A 12,172-nucleotide genomic window follows, 5' to 3' on the forward strand; every position below is an offset into this window, starting at 1 on the left:
TGGGACTGATGTTTTGCTTATCGAGTAACAAAAGTACATCGAACAGGAAGTTAGATTGAGACGTAGGCTGAGTGCTCTGAACTTCGGTAAGGGTCTTTTTCTCACGTCTCCCTTTCAGCGCTGAAAGTGAATAAATGTGTTTTTGATTTTAAGAGGAACTCTTGGGTGTTTTTTGACTCTCTTCCTCCGTGCATCTTCCTGATCCCGTGTGAGGACGGAGAGCAGGTGTTTCAGTATTCTGGGAATTTTTATCTGTCCTTAACAGATGGAGACAGCTCCTCCATCTGGCTTTTAGCCAGGTGATCTCTGTGATAGCAAACAGTTTTAGGTTTTCTTTTATTCGTGACCTTATCGCAACATAAATACAGGTAACCATGGTTGAGTGTCCGTGTGTTTATAGAATACCTGAAGGCCAAGTCCTGAAGTTTGGCCCACACTTCCTGTCTGTAGAACCTGATGGCGTTCTTTTGCCCCATGCTCTCTGTTGCATAAAAACAAGCTCTGACAAGGCTTATGACATACCCATCCAAAAGCCAAGTCAAGAACTGACCCAGGATCTGTGTCCGATATGCGAGCTCACTGGGCGGAAAGCGGCCTGTGGGCGAGATGGTTTTATGAGGTCATTAAAAAACAAGCAGCAAACAATTTCCATCTACAATTAACTCACCGGTCTTACTGATCTTCAGCCAGTCACAGTCGTTAACCTTCATCTTCCACATCAGTTCGGCCACTGAGATCTTTTCATATCTGCTGCTTCGCAGGAAGCCCCTGACTCTGGCGAGGAAATTAAGACGGTTGTGGTCGGAGCCCCACAGCTCTGGTGGGATTACAGCAGAGAGGCATTCCCTGACAAACAGGTAGACCCGATGAGGTGCGCAGTGTTTAGGTAGGAGGGCCTTTAACTCTGCCTGTCCTGCACCGCTCTCCTCAACCAGTGGACACAGCTTCTGCAGATTCCTGCTGTAGGGACATTTTCTGTGTTGTTGTAGCAGCTGATTGAACAGAGGAACCATGGTAAAGAAACGTCGGGGAAGTTTCTTTGGCTTTCTCTCGAACCCATTTAAATACATAAGACCCTCAAAGAAGTCAAAGAAGACCATTCTTATTAAATCTTTCCCTTGTAACCTTCTGGCTCCATCAACGGACTTCTTCTTCCTGTTGAGAAGGAAGCTGTGCATCCCTCGGCCGCCGTACAGGAATCCCAGTGTGCGAACAAAACATTGTGAAGGGGGCAAAGGTCGGAAAGTCTCTGATTTCCAACTGAGACCACTGTCCAAGTTGGGGACGGCTGCTGAGGTCTTAGCAGGCTGTTTGAAAGCAGTCGCACCATTTTCCACATTTCTCTTTGCCAGTGTCGACTCTGAAGACGTGGTCTGTCCTCCTCCTTCTGCTGCTTCTGAACACACCTGTTCACTTTCCTGGTTGTCTTTTAGTTTCGTCACCCGTCTCCTTTTACTTGCTACAATCCCCTTCAGCTCATCTGGTTCCCTCTTTCTTTTGTTCATTCCTTCTCTTTTCATCCTTATTTTGGTCCCATCAGGTTTCTCAATGACACGCCTCCTCTTCAAGTGAGACCTCTGAATCTTTCCAAAGTGAGCGCGACTGCGTCTACCAACTTGAGGTTGAAGATGAAACCTGCTTGAAGCGGTGGTCATGGACACCAGGTCATACACAGGGACACCACACACCTGGAAAACACATGACGGAGGGACCGCCACGAACACAGAGCAGCTCTCCAGCAGGTAGCGTGTGATGTCTGTACCAAGACGTAAGGTGACCTTCTTCCAGTGGTCACTGCTGTGGATGTAGGCAGCACTCTGAGTGACATCTCCTTGGAATTTGAAAAAGTTTGCATCTCGATCCTCCTGCGGCACAGCCAGAAAATTGTAGCCATGTGCCAAGATGTTCCTTTTCTTTTTCCTTTTCATGCTGTTGAGAACAAAAGCCAGGAGTTCTGAAAGAGTGCAAATCTACAAAAAAAAAAAAAAAATGCAATAATACATCAACATTAAAAAAGCGACTGACTTTTGAATTAGAAAAACTGATTATCTTACAAATAAGTACAAAAACCAGACATGTATTGGTTTGTGGATTCATAATTATTGCCCGACACCAAAAGGCAAACACCACATTACCAATTGGACAAGATGGCTGCCACAGCCACCTGCACTTAAAAATCACCAAAATGGCTATGACTCAGTCGATTTTACAGATAGTGACCTAAAGTTTGGTGTGGTAGTAGCTGAGACTAGTCTGATACACATATGTTTAGGTCTAACAATTTAAAAATGTCCCATTAGCTATTTGGAGTCAGCTCTGTTAGCAGAATACCTCATGAACCAAATGAACAGATATTAATAAAACATGCAGATAGTAATCACTGGACGTACATCTACAGCTGAGTCAACCTGATTTAGGATGGCTGCTACAGCCAACTGAACTTAAAAAGGATTAAACTGGCTGTGACTCGGTCAGTTTTACAGATAATGAGCTACAATTTGAAGTGGCAGTAACTGAGAGTCAATAACAACAAACAGAGTGAGCGTGAAATCTCGCGATATAGCACGAGACTTCATACAACGTGATCTTCAAGGTTTGATTAAAGCAGCTCTACAGGTGACATGACTGTCTTCAAGGAATGGTAGGCCTTTAACTCAGTTCATGTTAGCTAAAAAGTGCAGGAATGCTATCGTTTCAAAGCTCCTGAGTTGACCTTTACCTGGCTGCAGCTCGGAACTTGCTGTAGCTCCTTGTCAAAGCAGACAAAAACACCTCTGACGAAGGATTTGAAGCTGCTGGTATCGGAGTCCTCGACCAGGCCTGCCCTGTTTCCCTCCCTGTAGTGAATGCCGCTGGCGAACTCCTCCAGCGTCTGTGTGTGTCCGTACATCGAGCGGAGGAGGCCTACCGCCGCCGACATGTCAGGCGCAGACATAATGGCGTCTGGGAGTCGCTGTCCTCACGTTTGACGGGATTTAAAACTCGACATGGCGGCTAGCTGACTTGTTGTACTCTTAACGGTTTAACGCCGCCGCGCTGTCCTCCGTGTTGGCAACGCCTCTGTAAGGACAGCAGCTATTGGCTGTCCGGAAAGGCGCCGCGTGACGTCATCTCCTAAATATGCATAATCGATTAGAGAGGTGGGAGAGACAAAAAGTGAGTAAAAAAAGCAACCTGAGCATGTTATAGAGCGACAAACAAACTTTGTTCTGTCAGTTATTGTTACATTTATGTCCCAGTTCCTACCCACGTGCTGTATCCAGGCTCGGGACCGGTAAAGGTGACCCAAAGGTGCAACTCAAAGTAATTTTAGTGCATTGTTTTGTTTTTTTTACACAGAAAATTTCTCATTTACATCCTGTCATGGATGAAGTTAAGCAGCCATCGGCGGCTTTGCGCATGCGCGACTCATTAGCAGCCTGGCAGCTGTTGCCCTGAACGTGATTTCAGCTCAGTCATGAAAAATGTAAAAAAAAAAATATCATGAAGTAAGAACCACGTCCCATATGGGATGGGTAATGTGTTGTTAAATTACAAATGTCTAAATAAAATTTGTAAACAGACACTAACTACCGCCTTACTCTTATATTTTCACCAAAATTTCTTCTCAATTTTAGTCATTATTTGTTTACCTACAGACTATAGGCAACCTAATGTAGCTCCATCACAGGATTTCTATTGATTCAGCCCAGTGCCTTGTTTACATGTTTACATTAAGCGCAAACCCGCATTTCTGAATTTTACATCAATATATCTAGAAAACTACTGGAATAAACTCTTTCAAACGGCACCATCTGTTATAGTTCAGGATAACCTCATTTTCAATGTTTGATTTCATAATTCGCAGAGACTATCTTTAAACTAAATATAATCAATTAAAGACAGTGTTGAGATTTGATTCACAGGTTTGTGCTCTTGACAAGCTGAGCGCTAAATAAAAAGAAAGGAATAGCTTTTCGTCAAATGCTGCTTCTAATTATCCAGATCCTTTGCCAATCAGAAAGCCGCACACTGCGACGGCGAAGTCACAATCCCCCGATGGGACTCTTATTTATATTTTATGTAGATACACAGTTCAAAGTAATGAATGGATGAATGGAAATAGACATTTTGGCTTTGCAGCAGGACATGTTTATTATACTTTATTATATTTTTTTTAATTCAATGTGATTATTTAACCTCAAAAATGATGTAGCAATGTGCAAAAAAAAAATAGATAAAATGCACGACACATAAGCTGTGGTTTTATTTTTATTTAATTTATTTAATCTGTTGTTAATATTCAAATTGTTTTTCAATTTTTTAAAATGCCGCTTCTATTTGACAAAAAAGCCGATAGAAAAAGATTACAAAAACCTAGAGGGAAATTAGTATTTAATAATAGGATTACATATTCATAGGTGCTGTAAATAAGTGCATTTCTTTAGCTTTGTGTGGGTGCAATTAGAGGATAAATTAATTTGTGGTTATTGGTTTGCTTTGAATTCGAGTGGTTTTGTTGTAATTATTGAGAAGTGATGATCTTAGTGCAAAGAACAGTCACGTTATTGCCTTTTTTGAAAAAACAGTTTTCATTCTTATGTCCAGTTTTTTTTTGCATCTGCACAAAGACTTTGTTCTTTTAGAAGCTGCTTTTCATCAGTCTGTACTTCTCCATTTCCATGTAAGCAGCAGTAATTCTTTATTAGCATCAGCCTCTTTCTGATCCTGCTGGTTTGCTTAAACAACCGTTAATCTTGTGGTGAAGAGCGAGCAAAGCCGAGACGTCTGCCGTGACACCCTGGTACTCTCCTGTCTCCCGAAGCCCGTTCTCACTCCGATTACTTCACGTCCCCACTGTTTAGCTGTGCAGAAAAGTTGCCCTTATAAGTACAAGATGGCCGCTGTGCTCTCCGGAGACGGGCACTGAGTCATCAGGCTCGCTTAGCGTTACAAGAAACACGCTGCCTCTTATTCATAACAGAAACCTTTCTGCACGGTGCAGTCTAAATCCTTCCAGACAGTTTGAAAACAAACCTCTCATGTGGCTTTTAGATGTAAAGTGCATTAATTAAACCCGTGGAATTCATCTTGTTTCTGAAAAAAAAAGAAACGATTCATTTTCTTTTATAAAAAACAATATATGATCATGTTTTTTCCTCTCGATTGCAGCCGTTGTGGCCCTCAGTCGCAGCCCTGTGAGGAGAAAAAGAAAAAAAGATCAGGTTAGAGTTATTTCTTTTAAAGTTTAAAGCCTGTGAGGTAATTGGATACCTGTGGAGAAGAAGTTGCTCTGTGAGGCTTTCCTTCAGCTCCTCCATCTCTTTGGTTCGTCTCCTCTGAACCTCCAGCTCCGTCCTCAGCCGCCTGCTGTGCTCTTCCAGGCAACACACCGCCTCCTGGAAGAGAGGCGCGCCACATCCGAGCCCGTCTCCTTTAACCCCTGTTGTCTGCCTTTAACTCTGCTTGTTTTGTTTGTTTTTTTTACCTTGTAGCGACCCGCGTCCTCCCGCCTCTGCAGGGCGAGAAGCTGGAGTCTCTCGTCCAAGCAAGCCCTCTCCAGTTCCAGCTTTTGGATCTGCTCCCTCAGAGGTCTCAGCTGGGCCCTCAGCTCCTGAGCCTGCTGCTTGGTGGTCACCAGCGCACCAGCTGTCGCCTCCCTCCTCTTCAGCAGGGCCAGCAGCACGGGTTCGTATCTGGGGGAGCAAGTCACCGAGAGTTTAGTTGGGTTGCAGCTAAAAACAACTTTGGATGTAATGAAAGAGCAGCTGTGGATAAATCTATTCAAAGACATTAGTCATCAAATAGGCCCAGGATTCCTTAAAGAAACTCGTACCGCCCTTGTGTTGAGAAATTTTGATTCAGAACTTAAAAACATCAAAACTCTGATGTCACCCTCAGAGTACACGTTGTGAATGACTCTCAGCTACTACTACGTCAAGATTTTAGCTCCATATCTGTAAATGGCTGAGTTGTAGCCATTTTTGTGGTGGCCAATGTTGATCAGTTGTGGCAGCCGTCTTGAATCAGATCAACTCCAAAAGTTAACCAGCCATAGATGTACATCCAATCATTACTTTTAGAGAGCTTCATTGAAATCCATCCAGTGGTTCATGAGATATTTTGCTAACAGACAAATAGGCTTGACCCCAACAGTTGACATTAAAGTTTTAAATAAGGATCTCATGTAATATGTGGCACTTGTAATATGTGATGTGAATGACTTTCAACTACAATCACACCACAGCTTTAGCTCACTAGATGTAAAATGGACTGAACTATAACCATTTTTGTGTTTTCTAAGGTCTGTTGGCTGCGGTGGCCATCTTAAGTTCGATTGGCTCTAAGAGGTAATCAGCTGAAAAGGTAAATCTATTGATTACTTTCTGAAAGTGTCATTAAAATACATTTAGTGGTTCATGAGATGTTTTCCTAACAGACAAAGTTGACTCTAAATAGTTATTGACAAAATAAAAACAAAGGTTTTGCTCAACTTGTTATTGCTCAAAATCTGTGCTACAGATCAGTCTCAGCTACTGCCGTGCCAACTTTTAGGTCAGTACCTGTAGAACAAACTGAATTATAGCAACTTTTGTGTTTTTTAACGTCAGCCATCTTGAATCAGATTGACTGTAAAAGTTGTTTTCCGATGTAGATGTACACACGACGATTGCTTTCTGCACGTCTCGTTAAAATCCGTCCAGTGGTTCATGAGATGTTTGGCTAACAGACGGATAGACCAACACACACTGACACAAACACATCACGGTCTGCCTTCGCTTTTTCGGCGGAGGGCTGTAATAATCCGTGGCTGACTGAGACGCCACCTGTCCTCCAGCGCTTTCCGCCCGTTCTGCAGATACTGCTGGATGTCACCGCAGGAAAGCCTCCTGCATGCGCTCAGCTCCTCCTGGGTGCTGGGGGGCTGAATGGAGCCTCTGGCGTGAAGCTGTGCCCGTAGGTCCAAAAGCCGTTGTTGCTGAGCGGATCGGAGTTGGCAGCTCTCTTCCGTCAGCCCGAGCAGCAGAGAGTTCCGCTTCTCCTAGAGAGTGAGACAGAGCCAGTCATCCACGGGGAAGGTTGTTTTGTTCGGAACGTGACACCGGAGGAGCGGCCTTACCTCTTCTCTCCGCAGGAGCTCCACCTCCCGACGCTGATCGTTCAGAGCTGCCCGACTGTAAGCGCAGTCTCTGGCCACCTGGAACAGCCTCCTCTTCAGCCTCCTGAGCTCCTCTTGCAGCCCCTGTCTCTCCAGGCTCACCCTCCACAGCGCCCTCTCCTCCTCGGCCCTCTCCTCTCTGAGGCGGTACATCTCCCTCTTCCTCTCCTCCCGCCTCACCTCCTCCTCTCTCTTGAGAGCGTCCATCAGCGCCACAACTCGGCTGTCGATCCGCTCCGCCGTCTCCTCTCCTTCCTCGGTTCCTCCTTCTTCTCTCAGCCGCAGAGCCTCCGCCAGCAGCTCCTTCCTTCTCTTCTGCAACTGCTGCACCTCCTCTACACAGTCCTCCACCCGAGACCCTAAAGCCCTTAGTGTGTCCGTGTCAGATCCCAGATCTGCGCTGAAATCATGTCCGCCTTCAGCTGGCAACTCGCCGCCATCTACGTCTCGCTTTGTTTCCGTACTGTCTCCAAGCACGCGTCCTGTTTTTGTCCCCTCGCTGAATACTGGGCATTGTCCTGCGTGATCTACCTGCAGGCCTGATCCGAGATCTGCTTCGAGATGACCGTGCTCCTCTGGCCTCCGGTCCAAGAAGCCGCTCATCGTCTGGCAGCGGGGCGAAGGATGTTGCTGGCTTTCGCTTCCTGCCGTTCCGACCGTCACTCCGTTCCCGCTCCCTTCTGAAGCGTCACCTCCATTCACACAGAGCTCAGACTGCACTGGCCGTGTGCCCCCATAACGATGAGGGTTCTTACTGATGTGTACATATTCCTGGCCTGTGTCGGCTGCCCTGTCTTGCGGCTCATAGTCCATGCCCGACTCTTCCATGCAGCTCTCCAGCATGGCTAACATCCCCATTAGCTGGCTCTCGTACTCCACCATGTTGGCCCTCAGCTTGCTGCCAGCTGAGGAGAGGGGCATTTCTGTGTGCTGATAAACCTCGCACCTGTTCACGAGGTTGCCCAAGCTTCGGCCTTGCACTGTCTCATCTTCCGCTTCAGTCCCATCCATATGTGTGTCAATGTAGCTCGTGGACAGATAGGCTTGGGGATGCGTGCATATTCCTCCACAGCTTTCCATTTGGTCGCCGCTGCAACTTGATTCACCCAGGCACGTTTCACTGTCAGCCGCTGAATAGCGCGAGCCAAAGGGGATGCCTGTGAGCTCTTCACAGCTTTTCAGCAACTCGTCCATCTCCTGCAGGTAGGGTTTTATCAAAGCCGATTGTTTAAGCGGCGACTCCGTGAAGCTGAGCCCCGATGGGTTTTCATCACCTTCGCTTTGTTCTTCGGCGCTTTTGTCTGGATCCCCTCTCTCTTCTCTGATGAACAGCGGCTCGAATCCAGGGAATGAATCGTCTTCATCCAAGTCATCCATCGGTTCAGCCAAATCCTCGAAGCTTGACTGGATGCAGAAAACTCCTTCAGGTCTGGACGATCCCTTGACAAAAACAGATCAACGTTAGCCTTTCTGAAAAAGTAAGTAATGTAAAATAGACCCTTTTTACTTTGAAAGTTCAAAGACCATTCATTTTTGATGCAAGAAAACCAAACAAATCTGTTTTTTTTGTTCTGTTGTGGCATCTCAGGCATACCATATAGAGAAGATGGCTGTCTACATGTGCCAGAGCAGATTTGCTCTACAGTAAGAGTATCTCAAGATGAGAATCCCAATTGCATGAATTATTTTATTATTATTATATTTTATTTATCAATACTGAATCTGAATGTAGCATTAGAGTAGGCAGACCACATTGTTGTAATAGCAACCTGTTTGTATGACCTTCAACCAACCCAACAAATCTTAATACCACTAACATAAATGAATAACAATCTGGCTGCTGAGGTGGCAACAAAATAATGTGCACAGCCAAGAATACAGTTTTGAAATCTGTGGCCACATTTTAGGCAATGATTTTCGAAAACACAAACACGTGGCTTGTTGGTTACCCTGTCGCAAACACAGGAAAATTTATGCATTTTCTTGCAATTTTGAAGGATTTCTTTTTTTTTTTGGACTGACTAGTATCTCAACAGTTGCAGCTCAGTGAGATTCCACCTTAATTCCATCTCCTTTGCCAGCTTTGTTCACGGCTTCTGCCTCCTCGACCACCGCAGGGCCTTCTTGTTGGGTGGGTTTGAACCGGTAGGGCGAGGGACGGTCTGTTAGGACTCCAAGCTACTGCCTTTTGGACAACGCTCCTCCTAATTTCCTCCTCCTCACTGAACAAATGGTCACGTAAATCTTTGTCATATGAGCTGTCACTCAAGCTGGAGACCTTGCCATCACTACTTTCTTCTTAGGTGGCCACTATATTATACTGGTGCACACATCAACGTCTGAGTCCAGGGTCTTTGTCATGACGTGTTGACAACTTTCGGCATGCGCTTGGCTGTTTTTTGTTTTTTTTTTCTATTTCTTAACTTTGGACATGATCTATCAATGTAAAACATGTAAAAATGTAGTCCTTCAACTTTCAGGTTTTGTATATTAGCACATTTTACAAAAATAAATCATCTAGGCCTCACAAGACTGACAATTAGGCATCTAAATCGAGCACTAAACACTTTCTATGACATTGCGCCTGGAAAGCATAATTCACAGTTATCTTCAAACTCCGAACCTCAACAGAATGTCACACATTGCTGAAGACTTGATCATGGTGGCAATTAATTGTACGTATTTAAGCTACATTAGACACATCATCATACACCATACAATGATTACCCCATGATAAAAATCAAAATACAGAACAGAAACAATCTCTCACTGCCTTACATTGCTACTTTACCTACATTCTGTAGCGGCTAGCTGTGCTGCGGAGCTAACGTCCATCTCAAGGCAGAAGATGTTTGAATCATCTGCCTGGTTGAGAATGCTGACATGATAATGGGAGCATTTGGTTAGCATCTTGGCCAGACTTCTTCTGTTGAGGCTACACGATGCCATCGGGACGCTCGGTTATGTGGATGGGAGCAGCTTAGCAAAGGGCACGCTAATGACAGCTGTCCCTTTAGGCTGGACGCCCAGGCACTCGAAGCTTGGGGAATGTTTAGACACACCTCAGACGAGCCTGATCATGCATTCACATAAACACTGCCACGCTAGTGAACTCATACAGACGGATTTAGTCTGACGCTGCAGCCGGCAGCGTTGGACGGAGCGCCTGAGAGAAAGGGCCATTGTGTCTACTGACGGACGACCATTTGCACCTGCTTGGTGGATGATGTAGCTGTAATTTCAGCCTAATAGGCAAGACTAGCCAGAGAGCTCCCAAGAGGAATCTGATCAAACTGACTCAGAAGTGTCAGCAGACAGAGATCTGTAAAGTAGAAAGGGCACAGAAGACAGGCGAGCCAAAGCTGTGCAGAGCTGAACTGAAGATGCGACTCTTTCGCTTGTATTAACTTGAGCGCAAGTATCTTTCAGAGGTCAGGACATTTACACGGCCGAACAGAGCTCTGGGGAGGATGAGGGACCAGCTGTCTTGATGCAGGACAGGTGTGGACACAAGAAGGCATTCCTTCAGATCTTCAGAGGAAGTTCTGACCTACATTTGATAACTATCGAAACTTCCCCTTTTTTTCCTTTTTTTTCAGCTGCAGGAGGTGCAGCTTAAACATCAATTTAAGTAAATTATATTTGAGCAGAACCTTCACCAGCAGCTCCAGAATTAGGATTCAAATTTGACCATCAGCAGCAGAATTAACCACAGAATCTCTTGAAGTTGTTACTCACAAATCACCGTGCAGCCACGGTTCCCCTGTCCCTGAGCCGAATCCTGCCGATAAGCGCGCTGAACGAGATGAACAAGCTGCACAGCGGGAGACAAAGCAAAGCGAGCGGGGCGGAGAATGAGCGGGAGACGTATGTTTAGATGAACTGAGAGGAGCAGGAGGAGCAGGAGGAGGAGGAGGGGAATGACAGCTGACCCAGCCTCCTCTTTCTCACTTGCCGCGCAGCTATGTGTGACCATGACTACCTTACATCTGTTTAGGTTTATTAATAAACAGGGACCAGCACCATCAGGCTGCTTGAATCCAGGAAAGGTAACAGATGTGTAATAATTAGGAAATGCCTTTTTCTGGCATTCTTATGAATAACTTGGCACGGTCTTTGTCGAGAGATTCACATAAACTTCACACTGAATGGCTTTAAACTGTGATGTTTCAGTCCCACACATCTCTTAGTGTTTCCTTCTGAGACCAGAGGAGTTACATCTGTTGGAGATGGATGTTTTGTACTGAGGTAATGATGAAACTCTTGCTCCAGAATGCCTGCCATACCTCTTCATTATCGAGGTATCTTTAAATAGCCGCCTGCACTTTTGCAGCCACAATGCTTCCCGTGGGAGGATTGGTTTTCACTTAAACTTTTGACCTCAAATTTTCACCAGCAGACGGTTGGCTCCCTCTTGGAGCCAGAGACTGAGGAGACATGAAAAGATTAAACACATGTAGAAGAAAGGGAGAGATTGTCTTTTTAGAAAATAATTTGATGATTAAGTGGTTGGGTTCCGTAATGAACAGTATCATTATTAGGTAGACCAATATTATTATCAAGTCTGCAGATGACATTACCATCCTTGGTCTCAGCAGAGGAGTTTCATTCACACAATTATTGGCCTTAATGCAGAGAAAATCAGATAACTCATTGACTTAAGGACGAGAGGACCCCCTCCTCTGTTGCCTCTCACCATCAAGAGGATGAGGATGGGGAGAGCAGATAGCCGCAAGAACCTTCCATGAGCAAAAATCACTGCAATATTTGTGAAAGGAGCTCAGCAGATTGTTGAAGAAGGCCGGACTTTGAGGCCAATCCCTCACCTACTCTATGTCATGATTTCTAGCATTTTTGGGTTTGTTCTTAGTTTAGTTTTGGGTTCTTATTTTTCCTGCTTTCTTCAGTTTTGTTTTTTCCTTTTGAGTTTTATTTTAGACTTTTGGTTTTGTTCTCATGTTCTGTCTGTCTCTGTCATAGTTTGGTATTTTCAGTTTGTTGTTTTGATTATTGTCTTGTTTCTGTCATAGTTTG

The 12,172-nt window shown here is 45.0% G+C and overlaps 2 protein-coding genes and 1 long non-coding RNA gene across 8 annotated transcripts in view; 1 reads left to right on the plus strand and 2 right to left on the minus strand.

The window, feature by feature from the left end:
- Positions 1–3,072, minus strand: part of tert (telomerase reverse transcriptase) — a 24,395-nt gene extending 21,323 nt beyond the window's left edge. For 5 of the 6 annotated variants that reach the window (XR_001808690.3, XR_005233181.1, XM_025006946.2 and 2 more), the window contains exons 1-3: positions 2,720–3,072; positions 668–1,970; positions 406–595 (exon numbers count right to left, since the gene is read on the minus strand). Coding sequence is in view for 4 of the 6 variants with exons in the window: in XM_025006946.2 (XP_024862714.1) it covers positions 406–595; positions 668–1,970; positions 2,720–2,935 (1,709 nt within the window). In the remaining 2 variants the exon portion in view is untranslated. The remainder of the gene's footprint in view (positions 1–405; positions 596–667; positions 1,971–2,719) is intronic. The other variant, XM_017421048.3, reaches the window with a different exon arrangement.
- On the plus strand, positions 3,029–6,813 carry LOC119617027. The gene is made up of 3 exons (XR_005233182.1): positions 3,029–3,156; positions 5,475–5,667; positions 6,284–6,813. It is a non-coding gene; the product is annotated as an uncharacterized LOC119617027 (long non-coding RNA).
- On the minus strand, positions 4,232–8,547 carry sync (syncoilin, intermediate filament protein). The gene is made up of 5 exons (XM_017421052.3): positions 7,100–8,547; positions 6,807–7,021; positions 5,468–5,675; positions 5,254–5,378; positions 4,232–5,175 (listed from the first exon to the last, which is right to left on the minus strand). The coding sequence occupies exons 1-5, from the start codon at positions 8,513–8,515 to the stop codon at positions 5,127–5,129; spliced, it is 2,013 nt and encodes a 670-aa protein (XP_017276541.1). The 5' UTR covers positions 8,516–8,547; the 3' UTR covers positions 4,232–5,126.
- Between the last annotated feature and the right edge of the window lie 3,625 nt (positions 8,548–12,172).

The sequence above is a fragment of the Kryptolebias marmoratus genome, linkage group LG5, assembly GCF_001649575.2.
Source record: "Kryptolebias marmoratus isolate JLee-2015 linkage group LG5, ASM164957v2, whole genome shotgun sequence".
NCBI lineage: Eukaryota > Metazoa > Chordata > Actinopteri > Cyprinodontiformes > Rivulidae > Kryptolebias > Kryptolebias marmoratus.

Excerpts from the sequence above, each read along its gene's own strand:
- sync (XM_017421052.3), bottom strand. The coding sequence starts at position 8,515 with ATGGATGACTTGGATGAAGACGATTCATTCCCTGGATTCGAGCCGCTG. Across the intron at positions 7,022-7,099 it reads AGCTCCTGCGGAGAGAAGAG|GAGAAGCGGAACTCTCTGCT; the intron begins GTAAGGCCGCTC and ends CTCACTCTCTAG. Across the intron at positions 5,379-5,467 it reads AGGACGCGGGTCGCTACAAG|GAGGCGGTGTGTTGCCTGGA; the intron begins GTAAAAAAAACA and ends CCTCTCTTCCAG.